This window comes from Macrotis lagotis, chromosome 2, assembly GCF_037893015.1.
Source record: "Macrotis lagotis isolate mMagLag1 chromosome 2, bilby.v1.9.chrom.fasta, whole genome shotgun sequence".
NCBI lineage: Eukaryota > Metazoa > Chordata > Mammalia > Peramelemorphia > Peramelidae > Macrotis > Macrotis lagotis.
In genome coordinates, this window is record NC_133659.1 from 174689145 (window position 1) to 174709911 (window position 20767).

Consider the following 20767-nt stretch of genomic DNA (forward strand, 5'->3'; position numbering starts at 1 on the left):
TGACTTCTACCAGGGTTGGTTACCCTAAACCAGGAATATTTTAGCAAGCACGGGGGAGATGGAGAGACTTACACCGTAAAAAAGGTATGGGGAGAGGGTCCCTCAAGCCAAAGCATCCAGGTGATATTTTGGACACAGAGTCAAAAACAAACACCAGTAGGGGGCATTGTGGAGGGGCTACCTCAGAACCTAGGGCTGCCATCCCCAAATCCCAGGGGAGTCTGAGGTCAATACTCCTGAATACAACTCACTAACAGTGCAGAAATGAGAATGACTGACCCAAGATGACCCTGTTGGAGACTTCTCTCTAGATGAAAATGGCTGCAAAGAAAACATCACCGTTTGGGAGGAAGAAGGGGAAAAAAAACGAAATATGTTTCACAGAAAATGGGTCTGTCCACTGGGGTTAGGAGTTGGGGGGGTGACTCCCTTTGGGGTCTTTGGGGGTGGGTCGGTCTGGGGATTGAGGTTGGGGTGAAGGCAATGAGAATTCATCATTCTCCAACTTGCAAAGAACTCCATGCTGCCCTTTAAACTTGCCACAAAGTCAGAGGGGTTGGGGGGGGGGGGAGGGAGGGAAGAGGTTTATTTGGGGGTAAGGTTTAGCTTCATATTGCAAGTTAAAAAACAAAACAAATAAAGAAAGAACTGAATGGAACAGAATAAACAAACAACTAACAACACTCAAAATCTTGAGGGTTTTTTTTTCAGGCACAGGTTTGACCAAAGCTCACTTATCAAGGTACTAAAAAAAAGCACTCAGGGTTAAAACAGAAACAGAAACAAAACAAAAAAAAATAAAATTAAAAAACAACATAACACAGGGTCAAGGCAACAATCATCTCCCCGGAGCCTCTGGACGCTTAGGGGCAACTGGCCAGAGCTGAGGGTGAGCCCCTGGACGTATCCCCGAGGCCAAGGCTGAAGAAGGCTCCTCCCCAACCCCCCTCCCCGCCTCCCACCTATTACCAGGGTGGATGATCCCAGACCCAACATCCAGCTTCAGAGGGCTTCTTGTCTGGGTTAGCTATATTGGGGTTTAAGGAAAACCAGTCCCTCTGCCCCATTTCCCGGCTCTCTGGCAAATTGCCCCCTGGCAACCCCACATTCCATAGGCCACAAAAAGAAAACCGGGGATCGATGATGTGGGGGGGGGGGGGGAGAGAGGGTCCTTTGTAGCTCCACAGGAAGTGCCAGTTTGCATGGAACGGAGTTTAAAAAAAATGTCTTTTATTGATATCTTACATTGGGCCCCACAGTACCATCTTGTCATCTCTGAGGGGTTCGGGGTTTGGGGCATTTATTTTCCTTTTGAACCTTCATCACTTCTCCCTACTCCATCCCTTAAGAGCCATATTTTATCAGAGAAAACTCTCAGTCAGATGTGTTAGAGCTCCTGTTCAGAGGGCACCAGGAACATTGCAAACTCAGGCCCCCATGTTAGTTGGAGGTGGGTAGAAGATGTCTCCCTGGCCAGGGCTGGGGAGAACCAGGGAAAAGATATGTGTGTGTGTGTGTGTGTGTGTGTGTGTGTGTGTGTGTGTGTGTGAGAGAGAGAGAGAGAGTGAGAGAGAGAGAGAGAGAGAGAGGGCAGAGAGACAGAAAGACAAACAGACAAACAGAGAAAGGGAGGGAAAGGAGAGGAAAAGAGAAAGAGACAGAGAGAAAGAGAGAGGAAGAAAGGAGGGAGGGAGAAAGAGAGAAAGAGACAGAGATAGAGAACCACATCGACTAAAGTGATTTTCAGAGGGCGCCCAGGCCTTTGGGCACCAGTGAGGAGACTAAAATGTAGCCTCTCTCTGGACATCCAGAAGGGAGTTGAGCTCCACTCTTAGAACAAGATAGAATTTTTAGAGATCCAAGAGGGAACCTCTCCAGTTGGCATCCCAGGCTCCCTCCAGTCCCAGCCAGTCAGACTGAACTTTTACTAGTACAATTTTTGCACTTAGTTTGAGCTGGCCCTGAACCTCCTAGTTTGGCTTTGAAAAGTTTAGGGGTTGAGTATCATTATTATAATTTGGGGTGTCTTTTGCCTGTGCTGACACAGGCTTGGTCTCACCCTCAGGGAAGTGGGCATGGGAAGAAGGGCTGGTGAGCTTGGGGGAAAACAGTTTCAATCTATCCAAGAACACCATCTTGAGACTCCAGCTGTACCTGACCCTACTGGTCAGGTCAGCACACTCTTTGATGGCAAAAGGGTCAAGATCACTGCTTTGGAAGAATAGATTTGATAAAGGGACAAATAGGTTTAAGTTATATTGGGCTTTTTTGGGTGGGTGTAGGAGTGGGCAAGAGGCCTTTGGTCTTTGGATTTCCTCTCTCCCACCTCGGTCACAGAACCTCTGAGAAGTGATGCTAGGGTAAGTGTTGTTACCCCAAGACAAAGTTGGGGCGAGGGGGGGTGCAAAACGACCACAGTTGTCAAGTAAAGGAATCAAAAAACAATTTCATTCCTTTTTCCCCCCTTAAAGATTAAATGAAAGAGATAGAGAGAGAGGGAAAAAAACCACTCTCTGGTTTGCAGTTTGACTTCCATATACTGGGGGACTCCCCAGGCTTGGTGATCCTGGCTCTACAGCCTGAGTTCTTGGCTTTCCTAACCCTCCCTGGGCGCCCTAGCCAAAAGTGTGACTAGTGGTCAGAGGAGTGCCGGACAGATGCAGCCACACAGAATACCAACAGAGCTTTTACCTTCCCCTGCACACTGGGGGTATGCCGTGTAGCCGCCTCTTCCATACACCTCCCTACCTGATCCTCTTGCTGCTGCCACTGCCGCTGCCGCCACTGGTCCGTATGCTGCTGCCGGAAAACCTGGGCATGATGAAAAAGGGGAGGTAGTAAGTAGAGATTCAGGGAAGGACAGTTATTTATTGCTTGTTCCATCTGTCCCTTCACCCCCCTGCCCCCCCAATAGATATTGTAGGAGAGAAGGAGGACATGTGTTACGACTGAACACATAATTACTTTTCAAGAAATGAACTTGTTAGATGAACATATTAGTGATTCTCAACCTTTTGGTAAGTGTGATGCCCTCTATTTTGTCTTTTTTTCCCCCTTAGTTTTTACAAGGCAATGGGGTTAAGTGGCTTGCCCAAGGTCACACAGCTAGGTAATTAAGTGTCTGAAGACATATTTGAACTCAGGTCCTCCTGACTCCAGGCTCAGTGCTCTATCCACTGCACCACCTAGTTGCCTCCTGTTTTGTCTAATTTTGCAACCCTCCCCCTATCTCACCTGAACATTGTCTAGTGAGTAGGATCTGTTCATTTTTAAAAATTAAGTGAATGTTCTTTGGCAAGGAGTGGGGAAAAGGGAGGGCCTGGACCTGTGATTTCATTTATATAGGGAATTCCTATTGAAGAACCTCCCTCAATTGAGTCTTAGAGAGCTTCCTAGAAAATTGAGTTAAATGACTTGCCTAGGGTAACACAGCTAGTTAACAGAGGTAGGAATTGAACCAGGTCTTCCTGACTCTAACACTAGTTCTCTGGGTCATCTTTGACAATGAATTAGGATTTTAAAATTTTGAATCACTGTTCACTAATGTAGGGTGGGGAACCTTTTTCTGTGGAGGGCTATTTGGATATTTATAACATCATTCACATGCAAAATTATCAACTTAAAAATTAGTCTGCTAAATTTGATCAAACATTTAATTAATTCACCCCTAAAAAGTTCCTAGATTTACTGAATTTCTAGTCTTGCATGTGGTTGCCATGGCAGTATCAGACCAAATGATTTCATAGGCCTTATATAGTCTGAGGGCTGGATGTTTCCTACCCCGTCTATAGTTTTCCTTTTTTGCTTTATTTTTCCCTGAAAAAGTTAGGTGCTAAGATTGTATTTGTCTAATAAAAGAAGTGTGGTAGAATATTTTAATTCTCAATTTTTGAGAATAATTTGTCTAATATTGGTATTAATTATTCTTTAAAAATTTTGAAGAATTCTCCTGTAAATCTCCTGGGAGCTGGAGTTGTCCTTCCCCAACTTTGGCAGCTTCTTTACTGTTAATTCTACTTCCTTTTCTGAGTTGGATTACATAACATCTCTATTTCATTTTCTGTTTGCATATTTTACATTTGTGAAAATGATCTATTTCTTTTATGTTGTCAGTTTTGTTATCATAACTAGGCACAGTAGGCTCTGTGCAATTCTTTTTTATAGCTTCCGGTTTTGTTGTGATGTTGTTGGCTATTTTTATTGATTTCTTTTTTCCCTTTTTTTTAAGGTTTCTGCAAAGCAATGGGGTTAAGTGGCTTGCCCAAGGCCACACAGCTAGGTAATTATTAAGTGTCTGAGACCAGATTTGAACCCAGGTACTCCTGACTCCAGGGCGGGTGCTTTATCCACTATGCCACCTAGCCACCCCTTCCCTTTTCTTTTTAATCAAATATGCTAAAGGCTTTACAAATTTATTAGTCTTTTCAAAGAACCCATTTTAGTTATACTTATCACAAAAGTGAATTAGGAAGACCTTTACTATTATTATTTTTAGAGATAAATAGTATGCTGGATAGAGTACCAGTCTTGTAAATAGGAAGATCTGGGTTCAAGACCCTCATCTAACACATACTGGATATGTGGCCCTGGCCAAGTCACTTAAACTTACAATGCTTCAGGCAGCTTTCTATTATACAATACTGAGAAGGTATCATCCTTCATTTATAGAGGGAATTTCCTCACTTGGAAGTTGTTCCTTATACCAGTGAAATCATAGTCTAATTCCTATCCCTAACTTGAGTTCTGGGGAGAAGTTAACAACTTTGATGGAGATAAACGATGACAACTTGAGCTATCTCCAGAGCAAGGTCGAAAATAGCTAACATGGGCTCTGAGTTCACAAAGGGCAGAGGCTGGGTCTCTTTATTCCATCTGGGCTCTCTGAAAACTCCTGGTAAAGGAGCTGTTTTAAAACCAATTGTTTTCTGTTTTTATAGGCTGCTGACTTTGTTGCCTAGGAATGGATGGGGATGGATGGTCTTCTTCCAGTTGGGATACATTCCAAAGACAATTTCACTATATCCTTCTCCAGTTAGATTGCAAAATACTTAACAAGGGGTAGCAGCCCAGGAAGGCAGAGGACAACTAGAGGATCTCATGAGCAGTGAGCCCTTAGGTTTAATGCATTTGCTTACAGACCTTTGCCCTCAGGAGGCAGTGTCTTGATTTAACACCTCCAGTGGAACACTGCAGTCCAGTGGAGATGAAATCAAGGATATCAAAGGGAGTCTTGGGAAGAATCCTAAGTCCTTCAAGATCAAACTAGATTTCTAAAAGGGGATAATCAGTGAGGGTGCCCCAAGGTACCTGTGCTCCTTGGAGTACATGAGGATATTCTTGATGAGAGTAAAGACCAGAACCCCCAGATTCTGTTATTTGGCTGAAGTAAAGGGGTAAAGGAAAAGGCCCCAAAAGACTTTTCCTCTACCCTCTTGGCTAACTCACTGCGCCATCCCCTCTTAAGCTGCCACCAACATCAACTTGAGCACACAAGCACAAAAGTTCCTCTTTTGCACAGACAGACAGACAGACATACAGACGGACAGATGCTTGAAGACCTATCCCCAGTTACCTTTCCAATAGGTGGTATTATTTTGGATGGCATTTAAAAAGAAAACAAATGGCTTCCTGGGCAGGCCCAAAGGCATCAATCAATCTGGATTTAGCTGAGTCTTTAAAGGAGGGACTTCTTTGGGACAGGGGTAAAACAAGAGGGAAAGAAGAGCATTTGTTGAGCCAGGGACGAGGGGAGAGAGCTGGGAGGGAGGAGAGAAAGGGATAGATCCAAACACATCACAAACTAAAAGCCTGCTAAAGTCTAAAACTACCATCTTAGCTACATGAAACTATAAGGAAGGAAAGAAACTCCACATGGAACAGGCTAGTCTAGGAGGGCACTCTAAGCTACTTAAAATGTTAATTAAAATAGACATACTTGCATTTAAATATGGTAATAGGGCTGTTGGGGGAAAAAAAATTCAGGTGAATTAGTGTCGATGGGTACCCCTTGACTACCTGATCTTGATGAGGAACATGACAATAAGAATTTGGACACTTTAAAGGCAAAGTCACACTTTACAAAGTGATTTATATAATTTTATTTAGATTCACCACAGCTCTGTGAAGTAAGTTACTCCAGTTATTATTATGCCCATTTTACAGACAATGAAACTAAAGCTCAGAAGTAGATAAGAGACTACTTCGAAGCCTATGGTTACCCAGATGCAAGAGGTGGAATTCAAATCCAGGTCTCCATGACTACAAATATTCCCTCTTCTAGGCTACCTCCAAATGCAGAAGAAAGTTACATGCAAAAAATGAATCAAATATTTCAGACAGTGAAGCAGATGATAGGGTTATGGAAGGAGTTCCTCCAGCAAACCTCCCTTTTATCCCCACCCTAATCCCAAGTTTTTCAAGTCAGGAACATACTCCCAATAGCCCATCTCTAGGGATAGAAGTACTGGTTCTCTTCTTCATTGTCTCATTGTTTATTTCCAACAAAATGTGGGGTGATTCCTTGGTGAGAAGAGGCATGAAATTGAGTTTGGTGGTTGCAGGGGGTGGGTGGGTGGGGCAATAGAAAGATGCTTAAATAAAGGATCTATTTTTCTGGTATTGAGTGCAGTTGGATGATGGTCAGAGAAAGGGGGGGAAGGGGAAAAAAAACAATTCCCAGCTAACATGAGGAAAGAAATCCATTATCTCTAATCCCAGATAAAAATACCTACAAGTGACTGAGCTCTGAACAATTGCTGGGGATTGGAATTTAATCTGATCCATCAGAGCAGAGTATAGATAATCCAAGCCAGTGTGAAAGGCTAGGGGGAGGAAATGGGAAAAGAGAGAAAGAAATCTGGGGATAAAGGCAGCCAGTCAGATTCAGACTTAAAGAATAGTTCTACAATTCTCTAAGAGAATGATTCCAACAGGAGGTCTCTAAAGACTACATATAGATAGGTGAAAAAATAGGTAAGTCAATGTGTTTTTACCTGAAGAGAGAGAGACTTGGTGCCTCAGTTACTCAAATAACCCAATAACAAGAAAAGCTCCCTTTCTTAGTGCCTTAATGGTTGAGGGGAAAGGCATTGGGAGGACCATGGACAGCTCATGCTATAACAAGTTAGTGGCACATATAGAGTAAGAGATGTGGGTTGTGAGATGGTCCATGGTTTTTTCCAAGCTTCAGAGGTAGGGGAGGAAGGAAGTTCCCTATCATGGCTTAGCAAACCTCTTCATACATGGCAAAGAACAACAGTAGGGCATGGATACACATGGGACATCATGATCTCATGTCATTCAGTTTCCAGGATGGTCTTGCATACTAGGTGTTGTGAGAGAGGGGAAGTGAGGGCAAGAGTCAGAGGAGGGGAGGAAAGTCACACCTTTACTATTCAGAGAGATCTAAACCTCCATGCTCAGAATGCCCATTATACTCAGTCCCAGAGCAAACTCTCTTTGTGTTCATGAAATGGGTTAAAGAAAAAAAATGGTGGCTAAGGTTCAGGACTTAGCATAATGCCTGTTACTCACTAAGCACTTCAGAAATGTTTGCTGATTGATTGAAGAAAGAGTATCTTCTTTTTATCTGCATACCCAGCATATAGAAAGCACCTAATAATTACTAGCTGATTGATTGATTCATTTATTGATTTGAATGCTGGTCTTAGTTTAAATAGACCTGGGTTTCTCACTCAATACATTCTTGACCTCATTCCTGCCTCAGGACACAGATCATTCAGGGAACTTTTGGAGAATCACTTAACCTCAGGTAAATCCCCAGTACTTCTCTAAAAATTATAAACTGTTGAATCAGTTAGGTGGCACAATAGATAGAGAGACAGGCTTGGAGTCAGGAAGACTCATCTTCCTGAGTTCAGTCTGGCTTGGTTGGGTGACCCTGGGCAAGTCACTTAATCCAATTGATCTCAGTTTCCTCATTGGTAAAATGAGTTGGAGAAGGAAATGGTAAAATGCTCCATATCTTTGTAAAGAAAATCCCAAATGGGGTCACAGAAGTCAGATATGACTGAACCAACAATAAAATTCCTGCATTATACTGTAGGCTCATTAAGAGAGGGATTTATTTTTACCTTTCTTTGTATCCTTTCTTCTCTCAATGCTGTAGGATACTCTCTAAGGCTAAAAATTGCAGATTTGTATTGGTAGAGAAAGTTCCTCATTGGGAATTCTCTATCCAGATGAAATCACAGATCCAGTCCCTAATCCCTAATTCCAGCTCTTAGCACATAGCAAACCCTTCATAAAGGCTGGTTGACTTAAATAAAAGTTTTGAGTAAGTTTTGATACCAAAGAAATCCCAGAGCATTGATGTGGACATTTATCATTTTTAGAAGAGGGAGAGAGGGAGAAGAGGGGAGGGGGGGAGAGAGAGAGAGAGAGAGAGAGAGAGAGAGTTATTACGTGTATACTCTTTATGACACTGGAGTGGTTTACCATTTCCTTCTCAAACTCTTTTTACACATGAAGAAACTGAGACAAATGAGGTTAACTTATTTGCCCAGGGTCACACAGCTAATAGGGCCACAGTTAAACTCAGGAAGATGAGTCTTTCTGACTGTAGGCCTGGCACTTTCTCCACTAAGCTGCTTTGGATAAGTGGTGCAGTTTGTTTTTGAAAAGTGTAAGACAACATCCAGAAAAGGCAAAGTTAAACCTCAGATGCCAAGAGGGAGTAGGAGAGATAGACATGTGGGAGGAAGAGTGGAGTTCAGTGTTGGATGTGCAGAAGGTGTGTGTATTTGTGTGAATTACTTTCCAGTTCTGAGATGTGTTAGGAAGAAAGTGGGAAGTTCATTTGGAGGGGGCTGAGGAACAAGCTGTGTGAAGAACCAATTCTGCCTCATTCCCCCAAACACTTTGCAACTTTTTATCTCCCCCCATAACCCCTAACGAACAATTCTCCAGGTCCACTATCTGTTCTCTTTTCAGAGGCTGTCACACAAAGCCTAAACCCAGTTGCCTTATCTCTTCCATCCTTAGTACACTAAGTCCCAGCAAGTAAATAGAAAAAAAAAATGACAGAATAGGGAGTTTAGGGGTGTTGATACTGGTGGTGGCAGCATCAGGGAATAAAAACCAGTCTGCCCCTCTGTCTCTTTTCAAATAATGGTAGCATTACTTTGATCAGGCCCCACTGGGTTTCAGAGGCTCATAACTGTCATTTCATGAAGATTTCCTCTTGCATTATTTCTTTCATTAAGTGGTATTATCCTTTTAGTAGAACACTGAGCTTTGCAGGGAAAGTAGAAGGCAGAAAAGCTCTGTATGTAAACATTCTAGTTTCAGGCAACTTATTTCAGAGAGGCCCCTCCCCATTATTTTGGGTGTTCTCCTCCTTGAAGAGAGCTGGAGAACAAGAACAAAGCACATTTTAGTTCAGAGAGGAGGCATATAAAACACTAGATGCTCAAAAACTCAAGTGTCCCTAAACACTCAGGATTAGACATCTTTAAGTAAGAGCTGGAAGAGCCTTGGAGATAAGCTAGTCTACCCTCCCATTTTACAGATGAGAAAACTGGATCCAAAGTTCTTATGGCTAGATTAACCATCAAAAGGGTCTAACTAGGAAGGGCATGGATTATAAGTAAATGTCATGAAGGGGAGAGGGGAGTGTCTAAAGGAGACAATGGTTCTAGGAGTGGGGCTGTTCATGATAAACCTTGAGTTCAGAAGACTGATGATGAATGACATCACCCACTGCCTACCCCAATGTTTTAAAATAGTGAGAAAGGGCAGCGGGTAGAGAGCTGACTGTGGAGCTAAGTTAGGAAGATCTGAATTCAAATAATGCTCCAGACACTTACTAGCTTTCCCCCAGTCTTTTTCCTTATCTGTAAAGTGGGGATATTAATAGTACCTATTTCACAACAAGAGTTGTGAGATCAAAGAAGATCATACTTGGTAAGACTTTAAACATTATGTAATATTATTACTAAACAGAATGAGTCATGCAGACACAGCCAATGTGGAAATTTGTTTTGTTGAACTATGCATGTGAGAATTAAGTTTTTTGTTTATTTGAGGAGAGATAATAATTGCATGTAAAAATCAATCAACCAATATATTTTTTTAAAGGAATGGTTCTGTTCAATCTATCTGGAGGTAGAAATACATTTAAAGAATAGATTACCATGAACTCTCTTGGTATGCCCAGGGAATGACAGTCCAGTAAATTCTAAGCCATGTCTTTTTTTTTGCAAGGCAAATGGGGTTAAGTGGCTTGCCGAAGGCTACATAGCTAGGTAATTATGAAGTGTCTGAGACTGGATTTGAACCCAGGTACTCCTGACTCCAGGGCCGGTGCTTTATCCACTGTGCCACCTAGCTGCCCCAAAAGCCAGGTCTTCTTGACTCCAAGCCTGTAACTTTTATCCATAGCTGCCCCAACATTAATTATTAATCTCTCCAATAGAATATAAGTACTTTGAAAGGAAGGGCTAGATTAAATTTTTGTATATCCCCAGAACCTAGCACAGTACTTTGCATTAATAAATGGATTGCTTAATTGGATTGACCCTTCTCAGTTTTTTGAGGAGACTTATTGAAAGTCACAGCTAATGTACCTTGACTCTGAGTCCAACGTTGGCCTCCCAGTCCACGGCTCCTCTCTAACCTAACAAATTGGCTCCATCAAAGCAGTGAGACCACTGGAAGTAAGTTATCTTTTCAATGAGTTGCACTTGCTCAAGAAAGCTCCACTACTGTAATTTCCCACAAAGCTTTGGACTCAAAGATATAATGTCTCTCTCAGCTCTCTTTTAAGCCCCTGGAAAAACCTGAGTTCAATGTCATTCAGTGGAATTGATCATCTCTGCTTATTTGCTTCCATAAACCTCATACTATCCACTAACATGGTTCTTTACAGATACTCCAGGAGGGCTCCAGGCTTGCCTCAGACCCAAAGTAAATTTACAAGGACCTGAATTGTCTCCTGCAGTCTGAAGGTAATCCTGTTTTCTCCTTTGTAAGCTCTTTTTTGTTTTGGCCTCTTCTGCTTCCCCAAACAATTATTCTTGTCAAATTTCCCAGCTGTTCCAACTGTGGCCTACTCAAAGTCGAAGGGGTTGGAGGGGTAAGCTTCTAATAACTGCTTCTCTGCTCAGCAAAAAGCAGGGAGGAACCAGCTGGAAGGGAAATGTCTTGCAGAAGTCCTTTGTGATGGTGCATCCAAGGGTGATGGAGCATCCAAGAATCCTTGCCTTGCATCTCCTAGTCTCTGTCCATCCCATCCCATTTTCAATGCCTTTTACAGACTGTCTCCCCATGCCTGGAAAGATTTCCTTCTCACCTCTGCTTTGGGGAAGCCCTAGCTCTTGCCAAAACACTTATTAAGAGAGGCCTTTCTGGATCTCTTTTGTTGGCCCCTTTTTTCCCTCTTAAGTTACTTTATATTTAATAATAATGAAAACAGTTGTAATTTCTTCTTTCTTTTTTAAAATTAAAGTTTATCTATTTTATTTTTTTATAAAACCAACTTTTAATTTATTAGCTCAATTATTTTCTTACTTTCAATTTTATTATTTTCTCCTTTGATTTTCAGAATTTCTAATTTGGCATTTAATTGTGGATTTTCAATTTGTACTTCTGACTTTTTTAGTTGCAGGTGCAATTCATCAATTTCCTCTTTCTCTATTTTATTCACATAAATATTTAGAGAAATAAAATTTCCCCTAATAACTACTTTGACTGCATCCCACAAGTTTTGGTATGATGTCTCATCATTGTCATTATCTTGGATGAAATTGCTGATTATTTCTATGATTTGCTGTTTGATCCACTCATTCTTTAAAATTAGGTTACTGAGTTTCCCATTCAGCTTTAGTTCATAACAACTGTAATTTATATAGTTCTTGCAGGTTTGTAAAACAATTTTACATGTTATCTTATTTAATTTGTCTGTATATATGTAAGTTTATAGATACATTTCTATAGCTGTGGTAATCCATTCTTTAACGAAGGAGAGAGAGAGAGAGAGAGAGAGAGAGAGAGCGAGCGAGCTGTTTCTTTCCTATTAGCATAAATTCTTGAGGGTAGTGTCTAAAACATATCTGGGAATAAAGACAGGAAGTGGCCTTTGTTTTCATTGATTAGGGGACTCCCAATTGAGGAAATTCCCTCAAGCAAGGCAGGTTATCATCTCTGCAACTTATTGTCACAGATAGTTGCTGGCCCATTGGGTGGTTAAGCTCAGAATCAGTTTGTGTGTCAGAGACGGGTCTTGAATACAGGTCTTCCTGACTGGAGATCAGCTCTTTATCACTGCACCCTACCCCTCAAGGCATAATAAATATTTGTTGATTGGGGTGAATTATGGGAGACTGCCCCACTTACTCTTTTTGGGGATGGGGGATTGAAAAGAAAGAAAAATAGCTTCAAAGATTCTGAGTTAGAAAAGATTTTGAGTTAGAAGGGATTTGAGAAGGGAGAGGTTTACTTGGAGGAGTCTCATCCAACAGCTACAAAGGAGAGAGCAGTTTGAGGGTCTTGCACAGCCCAGACAAGAAAGCAAGAGGAGATATCAAGGACCACGTGGCAAGGAGATCCTCTGGGGTCTTAACTTCTTGGTTCCTGGCTCATGTCACTACCAAATGAACCGGAATGAAGAGCTGGAGAAATTCTGTGGTCATGGAGGAATCCATCTTTAAATTCCAGGAGAAGCAACTGGCAGAAGTAAATATTGTTTGCCTTTTGGCTTGAAAAGCTTTCAGCCATCCTTTGCTTTAGAGGGACCCCAGCATTCTTACAGACCTAGTGCTACTTCTCACCTTCAGTCAACAGACGCATACTCTTGAGTGATTTATTTATTTATTTTTAAAGGTCTAGATGTGTCATTTGCTTTTGGTGATGGAAATTAAAAGTGAAGGGCTTGAAGAAGGATAATTAAGTTCATGCTGGCAGACTTATTATGGATTTTGTAAATCTGTGTGAGCCAGGAAGCCCCTGCTGCAATTTTAAATAGAATAGGGTGATGGTCAGTGCTGTGGAGGTAAGTCAGAACTAAATCCCTTAGCAACTGGTGAGAGAAAAAAGAAAAAACCACAACAAGATCTCTCTCACTGAACATTGCCATATGGTGGTTAGCAATTATTCCTTTTTTTTTTGGGGGGGGGGGGAGAAGAGATCAGTGTCAGTAACTTCCAGGGTGGAAATTCCCTCCACCAGTGCATAACAGGTCTCTCACCTAAATTTATAATCTTAAAATAGTTACATGAGGCACTGAGAGATTAAGTGATTTTCTCACAACTAGTACATATAAGAGTTGAGACTTAAACCTATGTCTGTCTACAATGTGTTTAGGCAGCAGATCTAGGATGTGATCCAGGTTATTTGACTCACTAGTACTTTTTCAGATTCATCATATCCCTTTCAGAAGTATGAGACATTTTTGGTTGGCACATATACATATATCTATCTATCTATCTATCTATATATATATATATATATATATCATAAATTTTTAATTTTTGGAAGCAATTGAAGTTAAGGGACTAAGTGTCCTGAGGACTTCAGGGCTGCTCCTTTTTATTTATTCACTTATTCATTTATTTTTTAAGGGTCAAGTTTATGAAAGTTTGTTGACTAACTCAATCTTATCTCACTTAATCCTCACTTTTTGTATTATTAAATAATTTCAGTGGTGTTCAACTCTTTGTGACTTCATTTGAAGTTTTCTTGGCAAAGATACTGGAGTGATTTGCCTTTTTCTTCTCCAACTATTGAGGCAAAAAGGGTTTTTCCTCCAATTCATTTTACAGATGAGAAAACTTGAGGGAAAAAAAGGATAAGTGACTTGTCCAGGGTCACACAGTTAGAATATATCTGAGGCTAAATTTGAACTCAGGTCTTATGGACTCCAGGTCTGGCATTCTGTGGGATATGATTAGTTTGTTGTTATTTATAAATCTTTAGAGGGCTGCTATCCCATGTGTCCTTACATGGTAATATATTCTGTTCATAGAATCACATGTTCATAGATATATTACTAGAAAGCTCTACCTAGCTGCCTCCATGTGAACCCTATGAGACATTATTCATGAGATAGATATTATAACGATTGTTCAGATAAGGAAACTGAGACCCTTAGAGTACTTCAATCACACAATGAGTTGGGGGTAGAGCTGAGAGTTTGAGAAGCTGTTCTCTGATCTAGCATCTTAAGCTCTTTTCCCATCTTCTATAACTAACTTCTATGAATACATCTACTACTCATATCTTCCTTTATCTTCAAAGAGTCAACTCTCTAAGGGAGAAGAACAGGGACAAAGAAAATTCCCCAGAATAGATAAATTATTTTTATTTGACTTTAGAAGGCTATAAAAGGTTTTTTTCCTTTTGCAAGCAGCTGATCTAACATTGTCCTGACAAAGAATTTTTAACTTGAGTCCATGAACTTGTTTTTAAAAATATTTTCTGATTGCTGTGTTTCAATATAATTTATTTTCTTTGTGTACCAGTGTATTTTATTTTATGCATTTAAAAACTTTTTTTCTGAGAAGGAATTCATAGACTTCACCAGATTATCCAGGGGAGTCAGTGACACAAAAGAAGTTAATGACCCTTGTGATAAATGAATATTCAAGTGGATATGGAACCACTGAATATATACTGTTGGATTACAGGGGCAAGCAGTTGGTGATTTAAAAAAAAATCTGATCAGGTATAATTATAAAGCAAAAAATGCACAAGACAACTGGAGTTTTCAATGCCTTGATGCCTTCATTATCAGTGGATGCTGATCATTTTACAATCATTTATTAAGCATTTACTAATTGCAGGCTACTTTGCTTGAGTAAAAAAATTGTGTTCAGGATAAAAAAAAAATGTCCTTTAAGAGATTGCTATAGTCTTACAAGTGGGATATGATTAGTTTGTTGTTATTTATAAATCTTTAGAGGGCTGCTATCCCATGTGTCCTTACATGGTAATATATTCTGTTTATAGAATCACATGTTCATAGATATATTACTAGAAAGAACTTTAGAGGTCATTGTTCCAACTCCCTCACTTCAAGAGATGAAGAAACTGAGAAATTAAATGACCTGCCCAAGAGGACAGATAGCAAGTAGACAGCTGGGGTTTTTGAACGCTTGTAGTCTGAATTTAAATTCCCTTGCCTTTTCCATCATCTTATGCAGAGTTATAACATTCATGTATGTACAAATGTGTACATCTGCATATACCTATATTCTGGAACCCAAAGGTTTCAGAAGGTTCTGGGAAACCTTCAGATTTAAAGAGAAAGTCAGCTTCCCTATACAAGGGAGTATCAGGTCACCGTTCAAAAGTAAGTGGCACTCGCGAGTTGAACTGTGATCCAGCAGAGGATTCAAAAGAGAACTAAGCCATTACCAGAGTTTGGCACAGTCTGTGAATATTAGATGACAATGATTGATTGATAGAAGATTTCAAGCATAGGAGACACAACTACCCAGAAAACCCCAGGAGACTGGTTTTTTCATGAGATGAATGGTGAAGATAGTTCTGGGGCCAATGGACTAGGATAGGATTGGCAAACAATGATATCTCATCTCTGTTTTTTACAGCCCCATGAGCTAAGAATTTTTTTTTACATTTTTGAATAAAGTTTTATCTCATTTAAAAACATAAGCACTATTCTTATTTAAAGGACTGTACAAAGATAGGCTGCCAGTAGAATTTAGCCCTTGAGAAACACTTTGCAAATCTCTGGAGAAGCAGGAAACCTGGAAGTTATATGTACACCAAAAATGACTAGAGTATCTTTTTTTCTCCCAATTTTTAATGGGACAATGGGGTTAAAGTGACTTGCTCAAGGTCACATAGCTGGTAAGTATCAAATATCTGAATCCATGTTTGAACTCAGGTCCTCCTGACTCTAGGGTAGGTACCTATTCACTACACCACCTAGCTGCTCCAAGTTAGATTAACTTCAGGTCCTTCTGGCTCTAACTTTCTTTGATTCTAGAGTTGAAAACTGGCATAATCTGTGCCTCTCTATTTTTGACTTTTCTCTGTATCCTCAAGCACTTAGCCTAATTTCTAATGCATGTAAAGTGATTAATAAATGCTTTTTTGATTGATAGACTTCACCTGGAAAAGGCTGAGATAGAAAAAATCTTTGCCTGATTTTTGTAATAATTCCTGATACATATATTCATATATGCATATCTATTGGCAATTATTGCAAAATCAGGCAAATATTATATATATATTAATATATGTGTGTGTAATTCTTTTCTAGGCAGCAGCTAGGTAGTGTAGTCAGACCTGGAGTCAGGAAGAGTTATATTCCTGAGTTTAAATCTAGCCTCAGATACTTACTAGTTGTGTGAACCTGGAGAAGTCACTTAACTGTTTACCCCAGTTTCCTCATCTGTAAAATACTTTGGAGAATGAAATGGCAAACCACTGCAATATCTTTGTCAAGAAAAGCCCAAATGGGGTCACAGTCAGACATGACAGAAAACTGACTAAACAACAACAACAATAGGTATATTTTTATGGCTTATAAATAAACTTTATACACAATAAATCATTTAAGCTCTACAACTGCCCTTTGAAAAAGGGACTATTATAATTCCCATTTGACAAATAAGGAAAATGAGGCTAAGCAGTTAAACTATTTGCCCTAGCCTTGAGTCTGGGGATGAGGACCTGTTCCCATTCCCTTCCTTAGCCCTGAGTTTTTTTGAACTCAGGTCTTCCTGGCTCCAGGGCTGGTGCTCTATCCACTGCACCACATGGCTGCCCCTAGCCCTGAGGCTAGAAAAGAAAAGGGGGACAAAGAAGTCTGAAGGGGGCCTGAAGCTTAGGGTGAAGAAGAGAAGGCACAAATGGAAGGGAGGGAAAAGGTTTGGAAAGCATGAGGGAGGGGAAAAGAAAAGGGGATCCTGGAAGAAGATGGAGTCAGAAGGCAAAAGAAAAGAGGAGTGTAAGATCACAGGATTTTGAGTAAGAAGGGCCCTTGGGCACCATCTAATTAAATCCACTTATTTTACAGAGGAAAATAAGATTGAGTTAAGTTAAATAAGTTGCTCAAGGTTCTGCAGCTGCTAAGAGAAAGAACAAAATTGGCATCAAGGTCTCCTGCCTCCAAATCTAGTGTCTGCCCATTCTTGGTTTTTCTCCCACCCTGCTGTATGAATCTTTTTGCTTCATCCAGCCCACTTGTCTCCATAGTTCCAGAAAGTCACTGCAACTCTGGGGTCCAACATGCAGAAACTGGATCATTCCCAGCACTAACCAATGATGAGGACCCCAGCACATACACTTGGAGAGGACCAGATGGCTCTGGTACTCTGATAGTGGCTGGAGCCCGAGGGAGAGAGCACCTGCAGAGGAGAGGATGACTAAGGAGGACTGCAGCCTGGTGGTAAGATGCAGATGCCTTATGGTTTAGGCTCAGAAAAGACAGGAGGCATGTCTAGAATCCTGTGCCCCTCAAACCAAGACAAAATGCAAAGCAGTGCGTGCACACAGTGGGAATTTAAATGTTTTTTACAATTTTAAAAATCCAGCTGTCGTCGGTACTGGTGTTTTCTGTTATCTGATGTTTTCACCTTCCCCAAAGCAAGACTAGAAAACTGCAAAGCTAAGAGAGAGTAGCACACAGCATGTCCGTGGTAAACAATTTATTTTTCTACCTCAGTTGCTTACAGGAAAAAAATGTCATTAGAGAGTAGCATAGATGAGCTATTTACAAAAATGAGAAAATTCACATTGGCTAAAAATGTTTGCAAAGTCATGCATCCTAGGATAAGTTCACTAAAGAAAAGCAATTCACAGAAAGACAAAATGGAGGAAAGGGGTGGAAAGCAGCCATGCATATTTAAAAAAAATTAATAAAAGAAATAAGAAGGAAGCCCACTGCTTGAAGGGGGAAAAAAAGAAGCTAACCAGTTAAGGCATCAAATATCTTTAATGAATGACCAACAGAGATGCCTATGCAGAGCATTTGGGGCACTGATACCTAAATGCATTGATTAATAAACACCAAACAAAATGCTAACCTAATGTAAGTATGTAGTTTACTTCTCACAAACTTAAGTGTTTTGTAAAGGGAGCCTCCAGGGTATTCAGAAATACTTCTACTTTCTGAATGAGCTAAGTGATTGATAAAAGGGAATATCAGTGGTTAGGGAGCAGCTTTTACCAATTTATATTGGCTATTTGAGCTGCAGTTAGCATGGCTCTGAGGGCAGCTAATTGGCAGTGGATGGAGCATGAGACTAGGAGTTAGGAAGACTCAACTTCCTAAGTTCAAATCTGTCCTCAGACACTTACTGGCTATGTCACTTAACTCTGTTTGCCTTGGTTTCCTCAGCTGTAAAAGGAGCCAGAGGAGGAAATGGTAAACTACTCAAACATCTGCCAAGGAAACCCTAAATGGGGTCAGAAAGAATAGGATATGATTTAACAATGGCAGCAAAATAGCATGACCAAGTCATTGGCCAAGTTTTAAGCCCTATACTGCTACTATGTGATTTTAAGCAAAGCTCTGAACTGCAATTTCTTTATCTATATAAAATAAAAGGGTTAGACCACCTGATTTCTTTTATCTCTTCTACCTAGCTTTATATATCTTCTACCTAGCTTTATATCTTCTACCTAGCTATAACTCTGTAGAGAGAACTTTATAGTTTACTTCCTAATTTCATCATTTTACAGAGAAGGAAACTGAGGCCATAAAAGATGAATTGATCCCAAATCATATGAGAGTGGCAGGCCAAACGTTTATAGTGGTTGATTATTATCATCTAAGAGCTGGAAGGAAATCTTAAGAGTCTATCCAATCCAACCCACTCATTTTACAGATGAGAAAATTAAGACTCATGGAGTTTAAATAATTTGCCCAAGGTTGAGAACTTTGTAAGTACATTGGGAATCAAGGCTTGACTTCAGAACTAGAGAGTATTATTTCCCTCTTTACATAGTTAAAGCCTGAATGTCTTATTTCACAACCTTGTTCTGTTAAAAGTGAGGAATGTTGGGTCTGGTTAGGCTGGTGATGGGGCATCCATGTCTAAGCTTAAGGCCCTAACCTCATTATGCCTGGGGAAAGCAAGAGGATCACTATCTTGGACCCAATGGTAGTCTCAAACTGGATGAGGGTAAGATGAGGAAGGAATAGTTTAGTTCTGGTCATTCCCTATGTGACTCTCATCATGAGAGCACCCAGATGCTGCTGTTTTAACGAGACTTCCTATTTTGGGGAGGGATGTGATTATAGTATCAGCCATCAAAGGATCAGACCCAATGGGAGATTGATCAGATAATTACATACTTGCCAGTTCCCTAGATTAATTTTTATGGAATGGAATTGTGCATCTTGGATAGGATAATTATAATCCCTCCCCGTATTGCCCAACAGTCTCAAAAAGAAGACATCAGTTTTCTCCCCGTATCCACTGCTAAATGTGCTGCATAGCCATGAGATACCCCAGCATCTAGCTGGATTATGGGAGAAATCAGAGCAAGTTTCATGGGCTTGAAGAAATTGTGAGAAGTTTCCTCTGGGGTCAAGTGCATTACAATTTAAACAGTGATGGGGCATACAAGAAGCAAATATGAAGAGGGTAACAGAATTGAAAAAACCCCCCAACAAATTATATAGAATGAAATAATGAAGCCATGGTGCCATTTTTGAAATGGGGAAATAAGAAGTTCATTCAGAGCATAGCCAGCTAGAACAAGGAAGGTTTCATTGATTACAATCATGGTCACTCAGGCTCTCTCTCTCTCTTCTCTCCCCCATTAGCAATAATAGTAAATCTCAATGTGTTATACCACTTTAAGAACTAGCTGATAAAAATTATGTCTTGTGATATTGGCAAAGTTTGCAAAGTGAAATAAAAACAGAAATTAATAGATTAAACTGAAAAGGTAAGTGCAGGGGGGGAGGGAGAGAAAGAAAACAGAAAAATAAGAAAAGATTAATGATGATAATGATAAAACCAGAAAAATATCGAGCTATAAAGTTCTAAGGTTGAGGGTGGGAATCTTATTTTATGGGATGACAAAACAGGTATCAAAGTGATTAAATTACATTTTTCTTTCCTAGGAAAGGACTTCTACCTACCTCCATAAGATGATGCAAATGGCATGTAGCACCTTTTTGTGTGTTCATAGACTGTCATATCTGTCTTTACAGGGGATGAACTGAGATAAGTATTATTAAACTCTGAATTTGACAGGATGAATGATAGCCAAGAAAGGTTAGTAAGATTACACAGCAGAATTTAGGTTGAGGTGAGACTAAAATCCAGTTTCCCTGGTTTTTAATTTCCAGTGGAAATGAATGACTCTGGGTTGATGACTTCTAAACAAGAAGAAATTTTGACTTTTTAAACAAACTCAGGTTATATTCTCCTTTAGAAGGGAGATTTGGCATACAAAGTACATATTCTTTGAGCAGTCCAAAGGGAAAGTTGGTTGTAGCACTAAGGTGTGATTGTTTTAACTTGTTCCATGGTCATTCCTAAGATAATGAGATAGTAAATGCACTCTAAAAAGGACCAAATAATCAATCGTATTGCAACAGGGAACACCAATAGCTCTGGAAGGCAAGAAGTGCTGGAGAAACATAGGGTTGAAATTGAAAGGAAAGGGATGACCACAAGGAGAAAAATCTCTGAGGTAGGATGATGGAGACATTCTGGGAATTGTCCTGGATGATGAGAGAGGAAGAGAAGAGAAGAGAAGAGAAGAGAAGAGAAGAGAAGAGAAGAGAAGAGAAGAGAAGAGAAGAGAAGAGAAGAGAAGAGAA

General features: G+C 40.2%; 1 protein-coding gene across 8 annotated transcripts in view; it reads right to left on the minus strand.

Moving 5' to 3' along the window:
* The window catches only part of MSI2 (musashi RNA binding protein 2), a 518635-nt gene that overhangs the window by 41543 nt on the left and 456325 nt on the right, over window positions 1-20767 (minus strand). For 4 of the 8 annotated variants that reach the window (XM_074223649.1, XM_074223647.1, XM_074223646.1 and 1 more), the window contains exon 11: window positions 2749-2811. In XM_074223649.1, coding sequence (XP_074079750.1) covers window positions 2749-2811 — 63 coding nt within the window. Of the gene's footprint in view, window positions 1-2691; window positions 2812-20767 lie in introns of all 8 variants that reach the window. The other 4 variants (XM_074223648.1, XM_074223644.1, XM_074223643.1 and 1 more) reach the window with 1 other exon arrangement.